Source organism: Sciurus vulgaris (genome assembly GCF_902686455.1).
Source record: "Sciurus vulgaris genome assembly, chromosome: 5".
NCBI classification, from domain to species: domain Eukaryota; kingdom Metazoa; phylum Chordata; class Mammalia; order Rodentia; family Sciuridae; genus Sciurus; species Sciurus vulgaris.
Window position 1 is genome coordinate 81714275 of NC_136465.1, and position 17740 is coordinate 81732014.

Genomic DNA, 17740 nt, shown 5'->3' on the forward strand with positions numbered 1-17740 from the left:
GGTCAAAAACCACATTACCATCACAAGTGTCTCTTGCTTTGTATATTTATTCTCTTTTATCTCTTATTATTGTATTCCCAATTCGACAATTTCCAATTTTGCTCTAATTACTTTCCCTCCTTAGGCAACCATTCTAAAATATTTCAGGTGTATCTATCATATATATGTGTTCTAGCAGAAGGTGATGTCATGTAGGCACATATTTTAAATATACACAATCTATTTTATGCTTTCCTCATGCAGCACTGGGTTTTCGAGATCTAACTATAAGGCCATGCTTGTACGTGACATGTCACATTTGAAATACCCACTCTCCCAGTGAGGTGCAGCAGATTGCCTCCAACTCTCCACCTCTCCACCTCTGGGAATAATGCTGTAATGAACAACCAGCATAGAGGAACGCCGCGCTTCCCTATAGGAGTGCACTTGCTGAGCACTGGGCATGCAACACAGAGGTATTTAATTTGCCCCAGTAGTGGATGATGGCTTTCCAGAAGAGCCTCATTGGCTTTAGGGCTTTTGTACACCTAGTTCCTCAGTATGGAATAATTGTCCCCTAGGTCTTTAAAGGACTTTTTCCTGCTCATCAGAAAGGTCTCAGTTCAAATATCACTGCCTCAGAGAGGCCTTTCCAATTTCCCTGTTATTCCCACAACTTTTCTTCCCCATTCCTTATTTTTCTAACATTTGTTGAATCATAGCACTTTTAACAATTTGAAGTGATTTGTGATCACCGATTATGTCTTCCATCCACGAGAGCAGAGAACACTGTTCTGTTCACTAGGCATCTAGCATAGCCCTAGCATATGGTAGGCTCTCAAAAAATATTGAATAAATGAATGAAATGAATAAATAACACTGTGTTATCCGATCGTTCATATCTCTACAGTTAGAAAAGCGGGGACATAACAGGGAGACAGGGAAGGATCTTTAGAAGGGCGGCATGGTCTGCCCTTGGCTCAGTTCTGCAAGCCCATACACTTAGATCCACATTTCCGCAAACCCCCACCTGCCTGGGGCCTGCTGTAGACCGCGGTCAGCCCGCAGGGGGCGCCACAACACGTTGTCAAGGGAACGCTAAAACTACATTTCCCAGCATTCCGTGCGCCGCCAACCCACTTCCGGAATCCACGGGCAACATGGCGGCGTCCGAGGAGCACGATTCTCCAGCTGAAGCGCCCCAGCCAGCGGTGGAGGAAGAAACGAAAACATTTAAGGACCTGGTGAGAATGGGCGATGCCGGCATCTCTCGTACTGCTGGCGCTAGGTTCAAGCAGGCACCGGTTACCTTAGATCCCGGCCAGTAGCGTACACAAGCATCTCGGGGCCTAGGTTAGATTTCGCCGCAGAATTTCAGAAGCTCGGCGTCCGACTGCGCTCCCTCGGCTCTCAGGTTTGGTGGAGAGAGGACTGAAAGCCCCTGTTTACCTTCTCCACTTTAGGGGGCCGAAGTTCGTTTTTTGCCCAGGAGGTTGTATCTGCATCGGGTCTTTTTATAGGTGGACTCCGGAGTCTTTGGATCAATCAGATTTTAATTTTGATCCAGTCACTTACTGTGCCACACGTTGTACGTGTAAATTGGGGAAAATATTAGTACTTACCTTGAAGAATTGTGATAATTAAATAAGGCACTACACGTAAACACTTGGCTTTGTCCTCGTTAAGTGGAAAGCATTCGTTAAGTCGTGACAATAACTGTGTTTGGAAGAGTTCAGAGCTTTTGTTGAGGTGCATGATAAATTCTTGTTAACTCAAATGTAAGGGACTTTACATGTCATCAGCAGAATAGCATTGTAAAGTCATTTAAAGAGAAGGGAGGTGAAGATGTGCTGTTTTTCGCTAAGGTATATTTTTCTGAATTCTAAGGGTGTGACAGATGTGTTGTGTGAAGCTTGTGATCAGTTGGGATGGACCAAGCCCACTAAGATACAGATTGAAGCTATTCCTCTGGCCTTACAAGGTAGGTAGAAGTTAAATATGTATCCTGGTATGATTCAGTGAAGTTATACCACTATTGACAATGATTGCTTGCATATTTCAAATGAAATAAAGATATGGTTTCTAAAGAAGCAAAGTTTGGGTTTTTAAAAAAGTCATTTTCCAGTTTTGCCGAGTTTTCTTTTGTATTTAATAGTTGAAGGGATTTGTTCTCTGCTACAGATGTTGACTGTAAGAAAGAACTGGATTAAAATGTACTAATGAGAAACTTGTTAGAAATCATGAATCAATATATGCACACTTACATATAAGAACACCTGAAACATACAGTCATGTGTTGCTTAATGAAGGGGATATTTTCTGGAAAATGTGTTTTTAAATGTTTTTGTCTTGTGTGAACATCATAGAGTGCACTTGCACAAGTCAAGGTGGCATAGCCTATTGTACACCTAACCTCTTATGTGAGGATTGTTGTTTTTTTATAAGTCATATGACAATATCTGTGTTTGGAGGAGTTCAAAGCTTTTGTTGTGAAATGTGCTTATTATTTTTGCAGATGAATGGGTAAAGTGCTGGTTGATAACTAGTGGGAGTGAAACTAACAGGATGAACTTTAATAGGAACAGAAATAAAGTCCTAGATTCCCAAAGTGCTAACTTTACAGGATTAGAGTGGGTGGTAAAAAAGAGATCTGAGGTATTGATTAACTGAAGTTCATTACAATTCTCACAGAAAGTAAATATATAATTTTGGCAACATTATCTTAAGGAGAGGGTAATGTTTTGGGGCTCCTTTATCCCTTTGAGAATCAAATAAAAGGAAAGATTTCCCCATTTAAAAAATACCATGTGTCCCCATAAAAAATCAAATATAAAATTTTGTATATAATTGCTGGGCATGGTAGAGCATGCCAGTAATCCCAGTGACTTGGAAGACTCAGGCAGGAGGACAGCCTCAGTGGTTTCCGGCCAGCCTTGGGAATTTAATGGGAACCCCCACCCTCTTCCACTTCAAAATAAAATGTGCTGAGGCTGTAGCTCAGTGGTAAACTGACCCTAGGTTCAATTCCTAGTACTGGAAAAAAAAAATTTTTTTTTTTTTTTTTTTTTTTTTTACATATAATTTCAGCAAGTTTAAGACTTTTCTTTCTTCATCTTGAATTTCTCTTTCAAGAGTTCCAGATTAAGAACTGGTAAGCTCTAGAGAGAAAATAGTGCCTTGTGCTGGTCGGACTACACACAAGACACTGTTTTTCTTAGGTCTGAAGACCACAGCTTTCAGGAATCAACTGAGGGGCAGTGAGTGTGGTATAGTATCAAGAATAGTCACAAATAGTTAAAGGAACTGAGTGTCTAAAGAAGAGAAGAGTAATGTTTTGGCTTTAATGTGTCTAAAGAAGAGAAGAGTAATGTTTTGGCTTTGATGTTTTGAAGAGCTGTCATGTAGAAAAGGGTTTAGGCTTTTTCGGTATAATTTCATGTGTTTCTTCCATAAGTAGTCACTATGGGTTATTTTATGTCAATGCAAAGCACTGGAAGTTAAGAATCTGCTTTTTTCAGGAGTCTAATAAGGAGATAATTACAGATTTATTACAGGGTGAACAGGGATATTGAAAAGGTACAGTCAAAATGTACCTTGGGTACTGGATGCAGTTGTGCATGCTTGTAATCCCAGCTACTCAGGAGGCTGAGGCAGGAGAATCACAACTTTGAGACCAGCCTGGGCAATTTAGTGAGATGCTATCTTAGAGAGAGAGAGAGACAGACAGACACTGACTGACTGTGGGATGTAGCTCAGCGGTAAAACTTGCCCATTATGCACAAGGTCCTGGCCATTATGCACGGTACTGGGGCAGGGGGTGGGGGGAGTTCTAGAGGAGGAGTAGTTCAATTTCACTGGAATGGATTAGAGAAAATTGTTTCATTTTAGTTTTTGTCTGGGGAGATTGGGAAGACCTTTGAGTTGAACCTTGAAGACTGAATTTAGAAGTATTTAGATATTTAGCTATGACGCAGTGGACTTTCTAGTCATAGGGGAATAACAAGAAAAAAGCCAAGGAGGCTGCACAATGGGCACGTATGGAGGTTTGTAAGCACTTTCACAATAGTGTGGTGAAGAAGTTTAGTAAAGTGAATGGGGCCAGATTATGAAAGACTTGAATGCTGGGTAAAGAGTTTGATCTTTGTTCCATAGGCAGTGGAGTTCCTTTGGAGGTTGTTTTTAGCACTATGAAATCTTTAGAGATGTACTCTTAGAAAATTGATATCATAACTGTGTAAAATTATTTGAAAATAAACTAGAGTTTGGAAGACCAATTAAGAAGTTATTGCAATAATTTTGACAATAATGGGTAGGTTTGTGGTAGTGAGAATGAAAAAGAGAAGATGATAGAAAAAGAATCCTCATGATTTTACAGCCAGTTTGGGCAAATGAAAGGAAAGGTAGGGAAATTGGAGATTATTGCAAAGTGTCTAGTAGTGGGTTTAGGGCATATATGTACCATTGATGTAGAAAGGAACATAGGAAGAAAAATAATTTCAGCAAAGTTGAGTTTAGTTGGAAATAATTGATTTCAGATATCAGGGGAATAGAGTGATAGACAATTGTAAGGAACAGAGTCATATTCAGGTTGCCTGAGAGAAAAGGGGTTCACAGAAGGATGCTTTCTAGATAACTGCTTTCTTAACAGTGGGTACAATCACAAAACAACATGAACAACTGGGTAGGGGCCATTGCTCAATAGGAAGCATTCCCACTAGGCATTGTTTTTGTGCACAGCTACCTCAAGGGGCTACAGCCAGCCAGAGGTAGTGGTCTTGACTTGGGAGTTAATTTCTCAATGGCGTAAGTGGTGAAAACAAAGAGTGGCAACCTATTCTTAAAGAATTACTTTTGACATTCTCAGAATGAGCAGTATATGGTGTGTATTGTTAAGCTCCTTGGCTCATCCTTATGCCATTATCTTCCTGCAGAATAACATTGTCAAAACTTGTAGATGGCTTATGAATTTCCTTTTTAGCCTCATTCTTCCTTTCCCCTGTAATACTCTGTGTTCAGCCATCTTGTACTTCTCACTCTTCCTTTGTATGCTACATTCTTTAAAACCCCATCTTTCCTCATGCAGGATTATCCTTCCTTCCCTTTGTTGATCACATCCAGGTATAACTCACTCAGTACCTCTATTAGCCTGACTGTTCCAGGCATTGAATTACTTCTTCCTTTGCATTCTCACTGTATTTTGTAGGGGTTTGTATTAAAGCTCTTATCACATTATGATGTATTTATGTATTTGTCTCACCTTTGGATTTTTGAGCTTGTCTAGGACAGGGACCATGTCTTTTCTATTTAGTCACCCTCCTTTGTTCTTAATTAATCATGTTATTACAGATTGAGTGACTACTTTGTGCCCAGCATTATGTCATTGTAGAAAATATGGAAAGAACACCTAGGGAATTTTCTTGTATTAGGTATTTTCTTTGTCTTCTAGGTCGTGATATCATTGGGCTGGCAGAAACTGGCTCTGGAAAAACAGGGGCCTTTGCTTTGCCCATTCTGAATGCTCTGCTAGAGACACCCCAGCGTTTGTTTGCCCTCGTGCTCACTCCCACTCGGGAGTTGGCCTTTCAGATCTCAGAGCAGTTTGAAGCTCTGGGGTCCTCTATTGGAGTGCAGAGTGGTAAGTATCTGCGAGGAAGGGAGTGCTGCAGTGTCATCACAGGTGGAGAATGAGTGTAACAAGAGAGTAGAAGAAAGTGTTATTGTGAATTATTGACTAAGGAGCTGATGTTGTATTGTAGCTTTGGGAAAAGTATTAGTAATGAGGGAAGAACAAATATAAGTAGAAATCTAGCATTGACTTTAAGAGATATTTAGTAGACTGTGGAAGAAACTAAGGATCTCTTTTCTAAGTTCTTTTTATTTCTGTAGCTGTGATTGTAGGTGGAATTGATTCAATGTCCCAGTCTTTGGCCCTGGCTAAAAAACCACATATAGTAATAGGTGAGTAATTGGCAAAGGTAAAAGATGCTGGCAGGGATAAATTGGAAAAAATCTATCTATTGGGTGGAAAGACTTTGAGGAACAGATTTTTGTAATTGTGTTTAGTTTTTTAATTTCTTAATTTTTTTGGTGGTTGTGGTAAGGGGAGATCACTTTCTTTTTGTTCTTGTTTGAAAACATTGCCCTTTTCCCTCAACCTTTCTTGGTAGCAACTCCTGGCCGACTGATTGACCACTTGGAAAATACAAAAGGTTTCAATTTAAGAGCTCTCAAATACCTGGTCATGGATGAAGCAGACCGAATATTGAATATGGATTTTGAGACAGAGGTGAATTTTCAGTTTCTTTCCTCTTTATAGAGCATCTCAAGCTCTCTGTTTCAAAATTTGGTTCCTTGCCCCCACTTGTGCAGCTTCAGCATCCCTCTGCCCTTTTTCCATTCTTGGTGTACGTCACATCCTTCCTGCCTCCAGCACCTGCTTTTTTTAGAAAATAGTTCGATTTTCACTTCAGAGATGAGAAGTGTCAAAACCAGAGTTTCTTTTCCCCATTTTATTTGATTTAGATCTCTCCTGTAAAGCTTGAAATGTTGTCATTTTCTTTGATGACCCACTCAGCATAGTGGGTCATCAAGTCTACGAATTTAAACTTTTCTTTAAGAGAGTTTCTAATCTACCAACTTAAACTCTCCTTTTCTCTGAATAGCATTATTTTTTAAAAACATTTGGTATGACATGAAAATAGCAAACAGTCAATAAATTCTAGCTAAATTGAATGTTGAGTCCCAGATCTCCACTGTGATACATTTAGCTTCTTAGTCGCCATCTCCTTCACTATTTGGAGGATTTGCCAGTGTTCAGTTTAAATGTCAGTTTGGCAACTTCTCTTTATACTTCAGGTTGACAAGATCCTCAAAGTGATCCCCCGAGATCGGAAAACGTTTCTCTTCTCTGCTACCATGACCAAAAAGGTGAAATTTGCTTGGACATATGTTTTCCTCTTTATAAGAATTGATACATTTAAAAAAAAAATGACAATAGTAAAAACATGTAAAAGTAAAAACAAAGTGTTTATGAATTAGTGTACTATGCTAGCTTCCCTTTCTCTAGGTGCAAAAACTTCAGCGAGCAGCTCTGAAGAATCCTGTGAAATGTGCTGTTTCCTCTAAATACCAGACAGTTGAAAAATTACAGCAATATTACCTTTTTATTCCCTCTAAATTCAAGGTAAAGTGTTTACTTTGATCATTCCTGTCTCGCCCTCACCCCTCTCCTCACAAAAACATCTGAAAATGTGCCAACTCTTGATATGCTGAGAGCTGTGGTACAGGGTGGAGTCACCTCTGTTTGTCTTAGAGTGTATGTTGTACTTATATTTGTCACAGATAAGTTAAACATTTCAGGAATTCACAATATACTAAATCACAATGAATTCCTGGTGTAATGAGATAATTCTTTCCCAGCTCCATCTTTGAGGTAATTTTTACTTTATTATGTGCATTTTTTGTAAAAGCTGCCCCAAATTTTGTGCTTTAATGTAAGAACTTTTCCTGGTGGCTGAGTGTAGCTCTCCTTTTGCTTGACCTCAGGCTATATTGGGGATCTGTGGTTCATAAAGATCATAGTACTGATTAAAAAATGCAGAGCTAGCAACTGGTTGTCTGGATAATTGAGAAACTTTTAGGCTTAGTCTGTCCTTAATGAATATGCCAGGCCAACCTTTTTTCCAGATTCATTTACATATATTGTTTTGGGTTTGTAACTTAGGATACCTACCTGGTTTATATTCTAAATGAATTGGCTGGAAACTCCTTTATGATATTCTGCAGCACGTGTAATAATACTCAGAGAACAGCTTTGCTACTCCGAAATCTTGGATTTACTGCTATCCCCCTCCATGGACAGATGAGTCAGGTAAGGATTCTTTGGCATCACTGATGGCATAAGAAGGATAAACCTTATAATAATAGATTTATACGATAAGGACATACAGCAATTGTTCTAATTTTATGGGCTTTGAAGTGTTGCTCTGGATGCTTACTTTCCTCTCTCAGGATAACAATAAGGCTCAAATTAGAATATTTATTGGTAGTTGTCTGGTTTGCAAGCTATTTGAGTTGATTTATTCAGCCTTAGTGGTAATAGTGATTCTCTGGTGTCTAAAGACACTTAATAAATTATTTTCCAATTATTTTTCTGTCATGTTAAACAATCCCTATTTTGTGTTACTATTTGTAGCCTGTATCTTAAATATTTTTTGTTGCTTCGGTATTTCTGTTTTAATCTGCAAAGCCTCATTCTGAACTTAGCAGGGAAAATTTTTTAAAAAAATTCTATTTCTTAGTTTTTGTATTTAGTGTGTCTGTTTTGTATGTCTTATGTATCTTATATTCCAAGCTTCCTTTGTTTTATCAGATTAAAATTTTGCTTATTTCTTTTTTATTATCTCAGAGCAAGCGCCTAGGATCCCTTAATAAGTTTAAGGCTAAGGCTCGTTCCATTCTTCTGGCAACTGATGTTGCAAGCAGAGGTTTGGACATACCTCATGTGGATGTAGTGGTCAACTTTGACATTCCAACTCATTCCAAGGTGAGTCCTATTGCTGAGTTGACTTTCATTCTCAAAATTTATTTCTGTTTTTTTTCTGTCCATTTTTTTTAAAAAATATTTTTTAGTTATAGACAGACACAATATCTTTATTTATTTATTTTTATGTGATGCTGTGGACCGAACCCAGTCCCTCACATGTGAGAGGCAAGCTCTCCACCACTCCACCCCATCCTCTTTTCATGTTTTTTTATTGGTGCATTATAGCTGTACATATTGATATGATTTTTTGTTACATATTTGTACATGCACACAATATAACAATATAATTTGGCTAGCATTACTCCTCAGCACTTCCTCCCTCCCTCCCTCCTCCTGCCTCCTGGTCCTTTTCCTCTACTGATCTTCCTTTGATTTTCATGAGATCCAAAGTTTATTATTTTTTTTATTTTTTATTTTTTATTTTTTTTGCGGTGCTGGGGATTGAACTCAGGGCCTTGTGCATGCAAGGCAAGCACTCTACCAACTGAGCTATCTCCCCAGTCCTTTTTTTTTTTTTTGGATTGGGTTTTGGATCCAGGAGCACTTTGCCACTGAACTACATCCCCAGTCATTTTTAATCTTTTTTTTTGAGACAGGGTCTTGCTGAATTGCTTAGGGCCTTTGTTAAGTTGCTCAGGCTAGCCTTGAACTTGTAATCCTCCTCCTGCTTCAGCCTCCCAAGTTGCTAGGATTAGTGGTGTGCACCACTGCACCTGGCCAAAAGCTCTTGATGTATTAATTTTTATCATCTTGCACATGCCTATGAATGTCATATTAATAAATGAGATTGAAGGTTGCTAAGGAGAGTTATTAGGTGCTCATAGAGAGGGCAGATGCAGCATATTGCTAATCTATGTCAGTCTCATTTCTTTTTTTTTGATGTGTGTGTGTGGTGTGTGTGGTACTGAGGATCGAACTTGAATCGAACTTGTTCTACCACTAGTTACACCCCAGCTCTCAATCTCTTTTTTTTAGAAATGACAACTTTTCATTCTTCTTAGTGTCTTAGTTTCATAATGTTGACACCATTAACATTTTGGGCCAGTGAATTCTTTTATTGTGGGGCTTGTTCTTTGCATATAGTATGCCTAACATTCCTGGTCTGTTTGCTAGACAGCAGTATTGCACAGTCTTCCAGTTATGACAAGAGAAATGTTTCCAAACATTACCAAATGTCCCCTGGGGATGGAAGAGTCACCCAGGTTGAACTTTTTTTTTTTTTTTAAATTTAATCTCTTAACTTTGTACTTAACTGATGTAGAGAAGATGCTGTCTCATTTGATTTTCACAATACAAGTTTGGACATGCATTTCTATTCCTGTTTTATAGATAGAAACCAAGCTTTAGACAGGTAGGTGATTTGCAGAGTAGCTGGTGGGTGGTTAAGACCTCCTTATCCAGTGTTGCTTTTCTTTGTACTACATCACTATAACCATGCGGATATTCTTTGTAGACTTGTCTATGAAAGGAAGGAAAGTATTACGTCAGTTTTGCATTGCAAGAAAAATGAAGAAGATAAAGTAGATTTGTTTCAACTAATTATCCAAGCCATTTTCTTCATGTTCTAATATATGAATCTGTTTTTTCAAAGGTTTGCAATAAGACTTTATATATGCAGCTTATTACTCATAATCCATATAATTTTAATTTATTTAACTATGTTCCAGGATTACATCCATCGTGTAGGTCGAACGGCTAGAGCTGGGCGCTCTGGAAAGGCAATTACTTTTGTCACACAGTAAGTAAATCACTTTTGGAGCACAGCAAAATAAAAAGTGTAGAGACGTGTAGGTCGAACGGCTAGAGCTGGGCGCTCTGGAAAGGCAATTACTTTTGTCACACAGTAAGTAAATCACTTTTGGAGCACAGCAAAATAAAAAGTGTAGAGACAAGAGCAGAATACCAAAAGAGCTTCAAAGAGCCAGAGTGACTTGGAACCTGGCTCTATCATTTATGGTACTATTGCTTAAACTTCCTCCTTCTGATTTTTGTATTTCTAAAATGGAAGTAATAGTACTGACCTAGCAGGGTTTTGGTGAAAAGTAGCTATGTAAAAGATCTAGTATAGTATTTGGTTTATAGAAGTACAATAAGCAGCATGTGTTATTTCTTCCAGCAGCTAGAACTAGGGAGCAATGACTTTTCCCTGTATTCAGAAAGAATTAGAATAACTATGTCTAATCTTTATGAAAAAGGAACAAATTTTTGTGTACTCAAGCCTATTCTGTAAGTAAAGAATACCTTGGGTGATTTTCTCATGGACCATGCACAAAGATTACACTTAACCAATATGTAGAAAGAGAAAAAAATATATTTAATAGTGTTTAAAACTGTGACTCATGTTGTATTCTATGATATAATAGCATATTGTTTGGGAATAGCCAAGACATTTGCATTATCAGCCAACAAAAGCCATGCCAATTTTCCTTCCTCAGGTATGATGTGGAACTCTTTCAGCGCATAGAACACTTAATTGGGAAGAAACTGCCTGTCTTTCCAACCCAAGATGATGAGGTTATGATGCTGACAGAACGAGTGACTGAAGCCCAAAGATTTGCCCGAATGGTGTGCATCTTACTGTTTTTCACGAGCCTCCCTGGAAATGATAGTAACTATGTCAGATGTTTATTGTATTAATAATAATCTGCATGATCTGGGCATTAATTTTATTCCAAATTAAGATGGGCAAGCACAGAGATGGTAGAAAATTGCCTTTAGACCACATGATTGAATCAGGATTTGTTTGGACTTAATCTGACCAGGGTTACCACATTCCTAGTCACTATTCATGTTTCACATCTGGCAAAAATACCATCAGACTTGGGGTCAGAAGACCTAGTTGTTGTCTGTGAGCTTAAGACATTTTGCTTAGCTTCTCAGAATCAGTTCCTCACCTGTAAATTGAGAATAACACTTGCCTTGAATACTTAAGGTATTTTATGAGCACCAGGCAAGCTACTATAAACTACATAAATACCAGTAGCTGTAGTAGCAGTAGTAATGATAATGAGAAGGTTATAGAAGATTCTAGTGCTGTCTTTTTGCTGGAGTTGTAGTTTGAGGTATTTAGCCATGATTAGAATTTATCTATGTATATGAGTAGCATTTTTCTATTTGAATAAGTGTAGATCCATGTGATCATCTTTTTATTCCCACTTCCACCTTCCTGCCCGCCAGGTGATCACTTCTTAATTACTGTAAAGAATTCCATCACACATATGTAACCTGATTTACATTGATGGATGTAACTTTTTCTATTTCTATTTTAGCTAGTACTATAGTGCACATCATAGTATGTATAGCATCGCATACTTGTCCTGTTTCTGAGAATAAATTCCTGGAAGTGGATTTCTTCTGCTTAGGAGTACATGCTGCTAAAATTTGAATTAATATGAGATGCTAGATTGCCCCCAAGAAAAGCTGCAGCAGGTTTTATGATCAGTGATGATATTTGTCAATACTAGTTATTACCCTTCTCAATCTGCTGTGTGAAAATAGTAGCTTATTATTTTAATTTTTGTGGTTTGATTATTGAGAAGATTAAAAATTTGGCATATTTGGAGTTGGGTCTTACTCTTGCTAGTATCAGGTTTGGGGAATTACTCAGTATTTGAAGTATGGGACTAGTGACAGTAATTGATTTTCATTTGCATCCTTTCTGTTTTCCTGTAGGAGTTAAGGGAACATGGAGAAAAGAAGAAACGCAAGCGAGAAGATGTTGGAGATAATGATGATACAGAGGGTGCTATTGGTGTCAGGAACAAGGTGGCTGGAGGGAAAATGAAGAAACGGAAAGGCCGTTAACCACTTTATAAAGACTTGAGTTCTCCTCTCTGTTTGTAAAATGGGATCGCAGAAAAGAGTGACACTCCTCCTTAGAGTTCCTCAGACTGAGATCTGTCCAAATTATGTTTAGAAGCTGTTCAGCTAATGCAGTGCTCATTCTCCTCTGAGTGCTGGGGTGTCATTGCTGCAGGATAATTTTTACAGTGCTGGTTGGCAATACTCTGCTCTTCAGCTTTGATTGCTTGCTCACGATGTGAGGGGATGTGCTCTTCTGTGACTTCACACAGACTTTTTGACTGCAAGTCAAGGACTGGGTTAATGAAGTATACAACTTATAACTGTAAAGGGAGGAGGCTGGGATGTCTATAAGTGAGATTAAGACATTGGAGCTTGTACTTCATTACACCCAATGTGAAACAATAAATTTAAATGTTATTTTTATTTTTTTATTTTATTTTTTTGGTACTGGGAATTGAGCCCAAGGTCACTTTACCCCTGAGCTACATCCCCAGTCTTATTTATTTATTTATTCACTCTTTTAAATTTTGAGACAGGATCTCACTAAGTTGCTGAGGGCCTCGCTAAATTGCTGAGGCTGACTTTGAAGTTGTGATTCTCTTGCCTTAGCCTCCCAAGCTATGGGATTACAGGTGTATACCACCTCATTGGCTCTGCCTCAGCCTCTGAGTTTCTGGGATTATAGATATGCACCACTACACCCAGCTATATATGACTTTTAAAAGATTCAAACTCCTTGACACGTTGATGTTAAAGGGCTTTATAGATTTAAGTAAGATCTTGCTAATAGGTAAGAATCTGAAGTAGTGGTTATATTAGCAAATTCATTGGTTGTCCTTATTTTAAGGTAAACGTTATATTATAATATGACTGAAAAAAAAATCAAAGGAAAAATATGATGATGGCTTTGATAGGAAAGGGGGTCCTGCTTTGAAAGGAAAGGAGGTTGGTTTTTTGGGGAGATGGAACAAAGTTCATCAGTAAGACTGCAAAAGTCTTTATATCCCTAAATAGATTCACTTCCCTGGTTCCCTGAATTAAGCAAGTGATTAGAAAGACTGGTTTCTTACTTAGAGTTTTACCCTGGATGCTGAAAGTAAATTAGGACACATCAGAAATAGGTTAGGCCAGGCATGGTGCTGCACGCCTGTAATGTTAGCAGCTCGGGAGACAGGCAGAAGGACTGTGTCTCAAAAGAGCTGGGAATAGAGCTCCATGGTTCAATCTCCGGTATAAAAAAAAGGGTAATTCTAAGTGATTTCATGTACTTGTAATTGGTACCTATTCTTTTGTCCCCATCTGCTGGGCAATTGGATTCAGATGTAGAGCTGGGTCCTTTGTTCCTGAGAGGAAGTAGGCATTGGGACTGGAGGGTTAGGTGGGGAGTGGAGGGTTCTTGGAAATCAGAAACAACTTTGAACTTTCCAGTCATGAAGAGCCTTGTGTTCTGAGGGCTTTTACACATCCATGATGCCTAGTAAATTTTGTTGACTGTATCAGTTTATTGGAGTGTATGTGGTGTGGCAGAGCCAGAGCTAAGAGATTCCGAAGAATCACTGTGATGGATTAAGATTGAAAATGAAATTTGGAAATCGAGAAACTTTTGAAAATGAAGTTTGGGAGTTGATAAACTTTCTATGTGCATTTGAAGCAAAAGGTTGTATCCCAAAGGTTGTCTTTCTTGAAGTATCTGGAGAGAAAAGTAGATGGTCATGGTTGACCAGTGTTATGTTGTTCACTACAGGAATATCATTAAAATATAGGGAAGGATGCTTTTTTTGCCACAAATACTAGTACTTGTGTACTAGTATCAAATGTTTCCTGAGAGGGTGTGCCTGTGGATAAGGCATTTGTAATGAATAGAAGTATAGCCTACAACTTATTTTGCTGTTTAGTTTGCTTTAAATTTCATTAATATTCATTATGGTGCATTTGACTGAAGAGTCAAGATATGATAAGAAAAAAGGAAAGGAGAAAAGAAGAAAAGGAGGGGCAAATAATTGAGAGAGGCCATCCTTGTGACCCTTAGGAGTTGTATTTACCACTTGAGGCTAATTCTCCAATAATATTGAATTTTCCTGTTGGGCTTTGTGTAGCAACTTTATCTCTGATGGTTGATGGTTGCTGTTTCAACTCTGGAGGATTTCAGAATCATGTTGAAATTGAATTGAGATAGTACTGGAGAGTAAGGAGAGATTGGAATTATTCTGGAGGATGTCTGAACTTTCTTAACAGGCAATGTGCTCTAACTGGGGTCTGTGGAGCCCAGAAATATATACATATTTTGGGGGAAACTAAAAAAGTTAAAAACCTTAACTCTAGGACTGGGAATGTAACTCAGTGGTAGGCTTGCCTAGCATGCCTGAGGCCCTGGGCTCAGTCCCCAGCCCTGCAAAAACAAACAACACCACACTGCTCTAAACCTTAACTTTTGTCTCTAAGTATATACATAAAAATTGTGTTTTTCTTGAACGGGAATAGGACACAAATGGAAGAAATGTGGAGCATGTGTCTTCAGGCTTATTAATAGGTCGAGAGTCCCAAAATTAATAGGACTAGAGTCCCAAACAGAAGAAACAGGGATGCCATTGTGAAGGGCAACAGCCACAGAAATAAAAGAGACCCATTAGTGAGAAAGAGGATTGTGGATTTATTCCACTTATCAGACATTTCTTATGCTCTTTGTCCTCTCAGGGAAGGTTGTAAGGTTTTGCACTTGAAATCCACTGGGCATAATGGTGGACTCCTGTAACTTCAGCTACCTCAAAGGCTAAAGTGGGAGGATCACAAGATTAGGGCAGCCTGGGCAATTTAGCAAGACCCTGTCTCAAAAAAAAAAAAGGCCAGGGATGTAGCTCAGTGGTAGAGTACCCTGGGTTCAATCCCCCGTACCTTAAATAAACAACAACAAAAATAAAAACAGTGGAGGTGTTCAGAAATGGTAGGATGGTAGAAACAAAGAAGACATGTAAAATATTCTCTTCAATGAAAATGCAAATTGCCTTTGCAGTCAAAATAGCAGTGGATCTAGATTTAATAATTTCTTAGTTTTGCATTCCTCATTTAAGAAAATGAACTTCCAAACAATCGTGCCCCCCATTGTGAACAAACATACCTAACTTTTGTGACTCAATGAAGGACTATCTTGCAATAATCATCTAATGCCAGCCTAGAGAAAAATTTCCTCTTATTTTTCATCTGAATTTTAAAGCCAGTTTATGTTGTATGCATGGTATCCAGTTGACATAAAAATAACTTCACAACACTAACTTGATGGTGTTACTTCCTCTATGAAGAGCTGAAAGAATGAAAGAAGCATCTCTGTCTTAGGAAGAGCCCCAGGATCCCAGTGACAGGTTCAGTCAAGTAGGCTTAGAGCAGGCCCAGAATTCCAGGGTGCTCTGAGGGAATTCTAATTGTTGCTAAGAGGGATCTGTATTCACCTGGATTGTGTTTTTTTCTTAGTGTCTCAAACATGCAGTGAATAACCCAGAACTTGGCTGGCTCTTCAGGCAGGGGACATCTGGCTTGCAGCCAGAGTGCTTTTCAGGTAGCTCCCTGCCTGGAGAGATCTCCACCAACCAAAATCACAGACTCCTTTTATCCCAGGTTCCTCAGATCCCTGGGAAATGGGACCAGAAAGGGCCATAGGCTGTGGTATTGGTTTCAGAAGATGAAGGAATCCGAGTTACAAAAGCAGGTAACAAAACATCAAGAAAGTGTGGCCCTAAAACTCAATGAGAATATACAAAAAAGTTCTAATCCACATAGTTCTTAAGGTGAAATCTAGCCCCAGGCAGATAATAATTCAGAATATGAGTCACCCCTCTTTCGATGGAATGACAAGGGATCTAGAGTATGGCACTAGAGATTCAAGGGTTACCCACACCTACATTCCTTTTTATGCCTCGCCTGTTTCAGGAATGCACTAAAACTATAGCTAAAAATAACTGCAGAAACTTGAGGTCTGGGAAATAGCAGCAAACAGTTACACCTTGAGTACAGAGCTGATTTATGCCAAATGCAAAGGATACAGGAAGAGAATGGGCTCAACTGGAGGCCATAATCTCTAGGCCATGGGTCCTGAGAACTTTATATTCTTGGAGCTTTTGTCTTTTTACAGCCATCTCTTCATCTGATACTTTCCAAAAATGAAAGGATGTCTTGTCACCATGGCCCTCCAATAACCCGCCACTGCCATTAGTGGGCTGGAAGGATTAGGAAGGGCGAAGGAACGCAACAGGTTGGGAAAAGTGTTAGTCAATGATTCCCTCTATTGCTATGTGACCTTTTTCAAGTTACTGAGCTTCTCTGAACCTTGACTTTTCTCACTTGTTATTCAGGAAATAAGTTCTTCTATACTATCTATCTTGCAGATTCTTGAACATAGTTTAAAAATTCTCTTTTCTCCCTCTTCCCCTTTCAGTGCCATATCCTTGCTTCCATGCCAAGTACTATGTAGACAGTACTGAAGAAAAGGTCAGGTGTCTGCTGAACTCAGTCTTAGCATGGTATTGTGTTTATGCTTGCTTACAGGCCAGGGACGTGGCTTATTAATGGATGTAACTTCAACATCTTACAGGGCTCACACACATGGATGTTTAGAATCTGTCATTTTCTGAAACTCTTTATGAGTCAGAAACTTTACATGTACTGTCTCTAGTTCTCTGAATAAATCTGAAAGAGGAATATTGTTCCCATTATGCACTGTGGAGCCAAAGAGCCACATTGCCCCTTGTTTGCTATGAGACCTTGGGCAAGTTGTTCAGCCTTTTTGAATTTTGGTCTCCTTATCTAAAAAAAAAAAAAAAAAAAACAACAAAAAAAAAAAAAACTGTAAAAATATACTTTACAGGGTTGTAAGGTATAAATGAACTACTCTGACTCATCGAAATGAGTAATAAGTATTAGCCATTATAATTATTACTATTATTTCAGGTGAAGAGGAATAAGTAGCTTGGCCAGGCCACACAGCTGATAATGGGCTAAGTAACAGTTTGTAGCCAAATTTGATTCCATTTCTCAGTGCTTCACTCTAAATATACTGTGATGTGTGTGTGTGTAATTTCATATTATATTATTCACTCTATGAGTACTAATTGAATAATTGATGAAACCATCATTACAGTATTGTTCTTCCTTTGAAAAAAATGTGTTCCACATAATAAATATTACGCAAATGACCTTTCAGACTCCAGCCTATTTTCAAATTGGCAACAACCAGGTAAGAGCATATGACATTTTCATTCTCACCAGTAGATGGCAGAAGGAAGAAAGGATGACCAGCCTCCTATCATGGGAAAAAGTTGGTTCCCAGCAGAATGATTAATAGTGAGCAGTGACTGAGGCACAATGACAGATTAGGAGGGCTCTTAGGATAGTGTGTGGCCCACAGTGACTAAAGAATGGTGA

At 38.6% G+C, this 17740-nt stretch overlaps 1 protein-coding gene across 1 annotated transcript; it reads left to right on the plus strand.

Annotated features, from left to right (window-relative positions):
- The first annotated feature begins 905 nt into the window (after positions 1–905).
- DDX47 (DEAD-box helicase 47) lies at positions 906–12751 on the plus strand. Its single transcript, XM_079140045.1, has 12 exons — positions 906–1223; positions 1867–1960; positions 5426–5614; positions 5866–5937; positions 6147–6265; positions 6835–6906; positions 7046–7162; positions 7703–7849; positions 8387–8524; positions 10192–10262; positions 10960–11089; positions 12197–12751. The coding sequence occupies exons 1-12, from the start codon at positions 1140–1142 to the stop codon at positions 12326–12328; spliced, it is 1365 nt and encodes a 454-aa protein (XP_078996171.1). The 5' UTR covers positions 906–1139; the 3' UTR covers positions 12329–12751.
- Positions 12752–17740: the final 4989 nt, after the last annotated feature.

Excerpts from the sequence above, each read along its gene's own strand:
- DDX47 (XM_079140045.1), top strand. The coding sequence starts at position 1,140 with ATGGCGGCGTCCGAGGAGCACGATTCTCCAGCTGAAGCGCCCCAGCCA. Across the intron at positions 5,938-6,146 it reads AAAACCACATATAGTAATAG|CAACTCCTGGCCGACTGATT; the intron begins GTGAGTAATTGG and ends CTTTCTTGGTAG. Across the intron at positions 8,525-10,191 it reads ACATTCCAACTCATTCCAAG|GATTACATCCATCGTGTAGG; the intron begins GTGAGTCCTATT and ends ACTATGTTCCAG.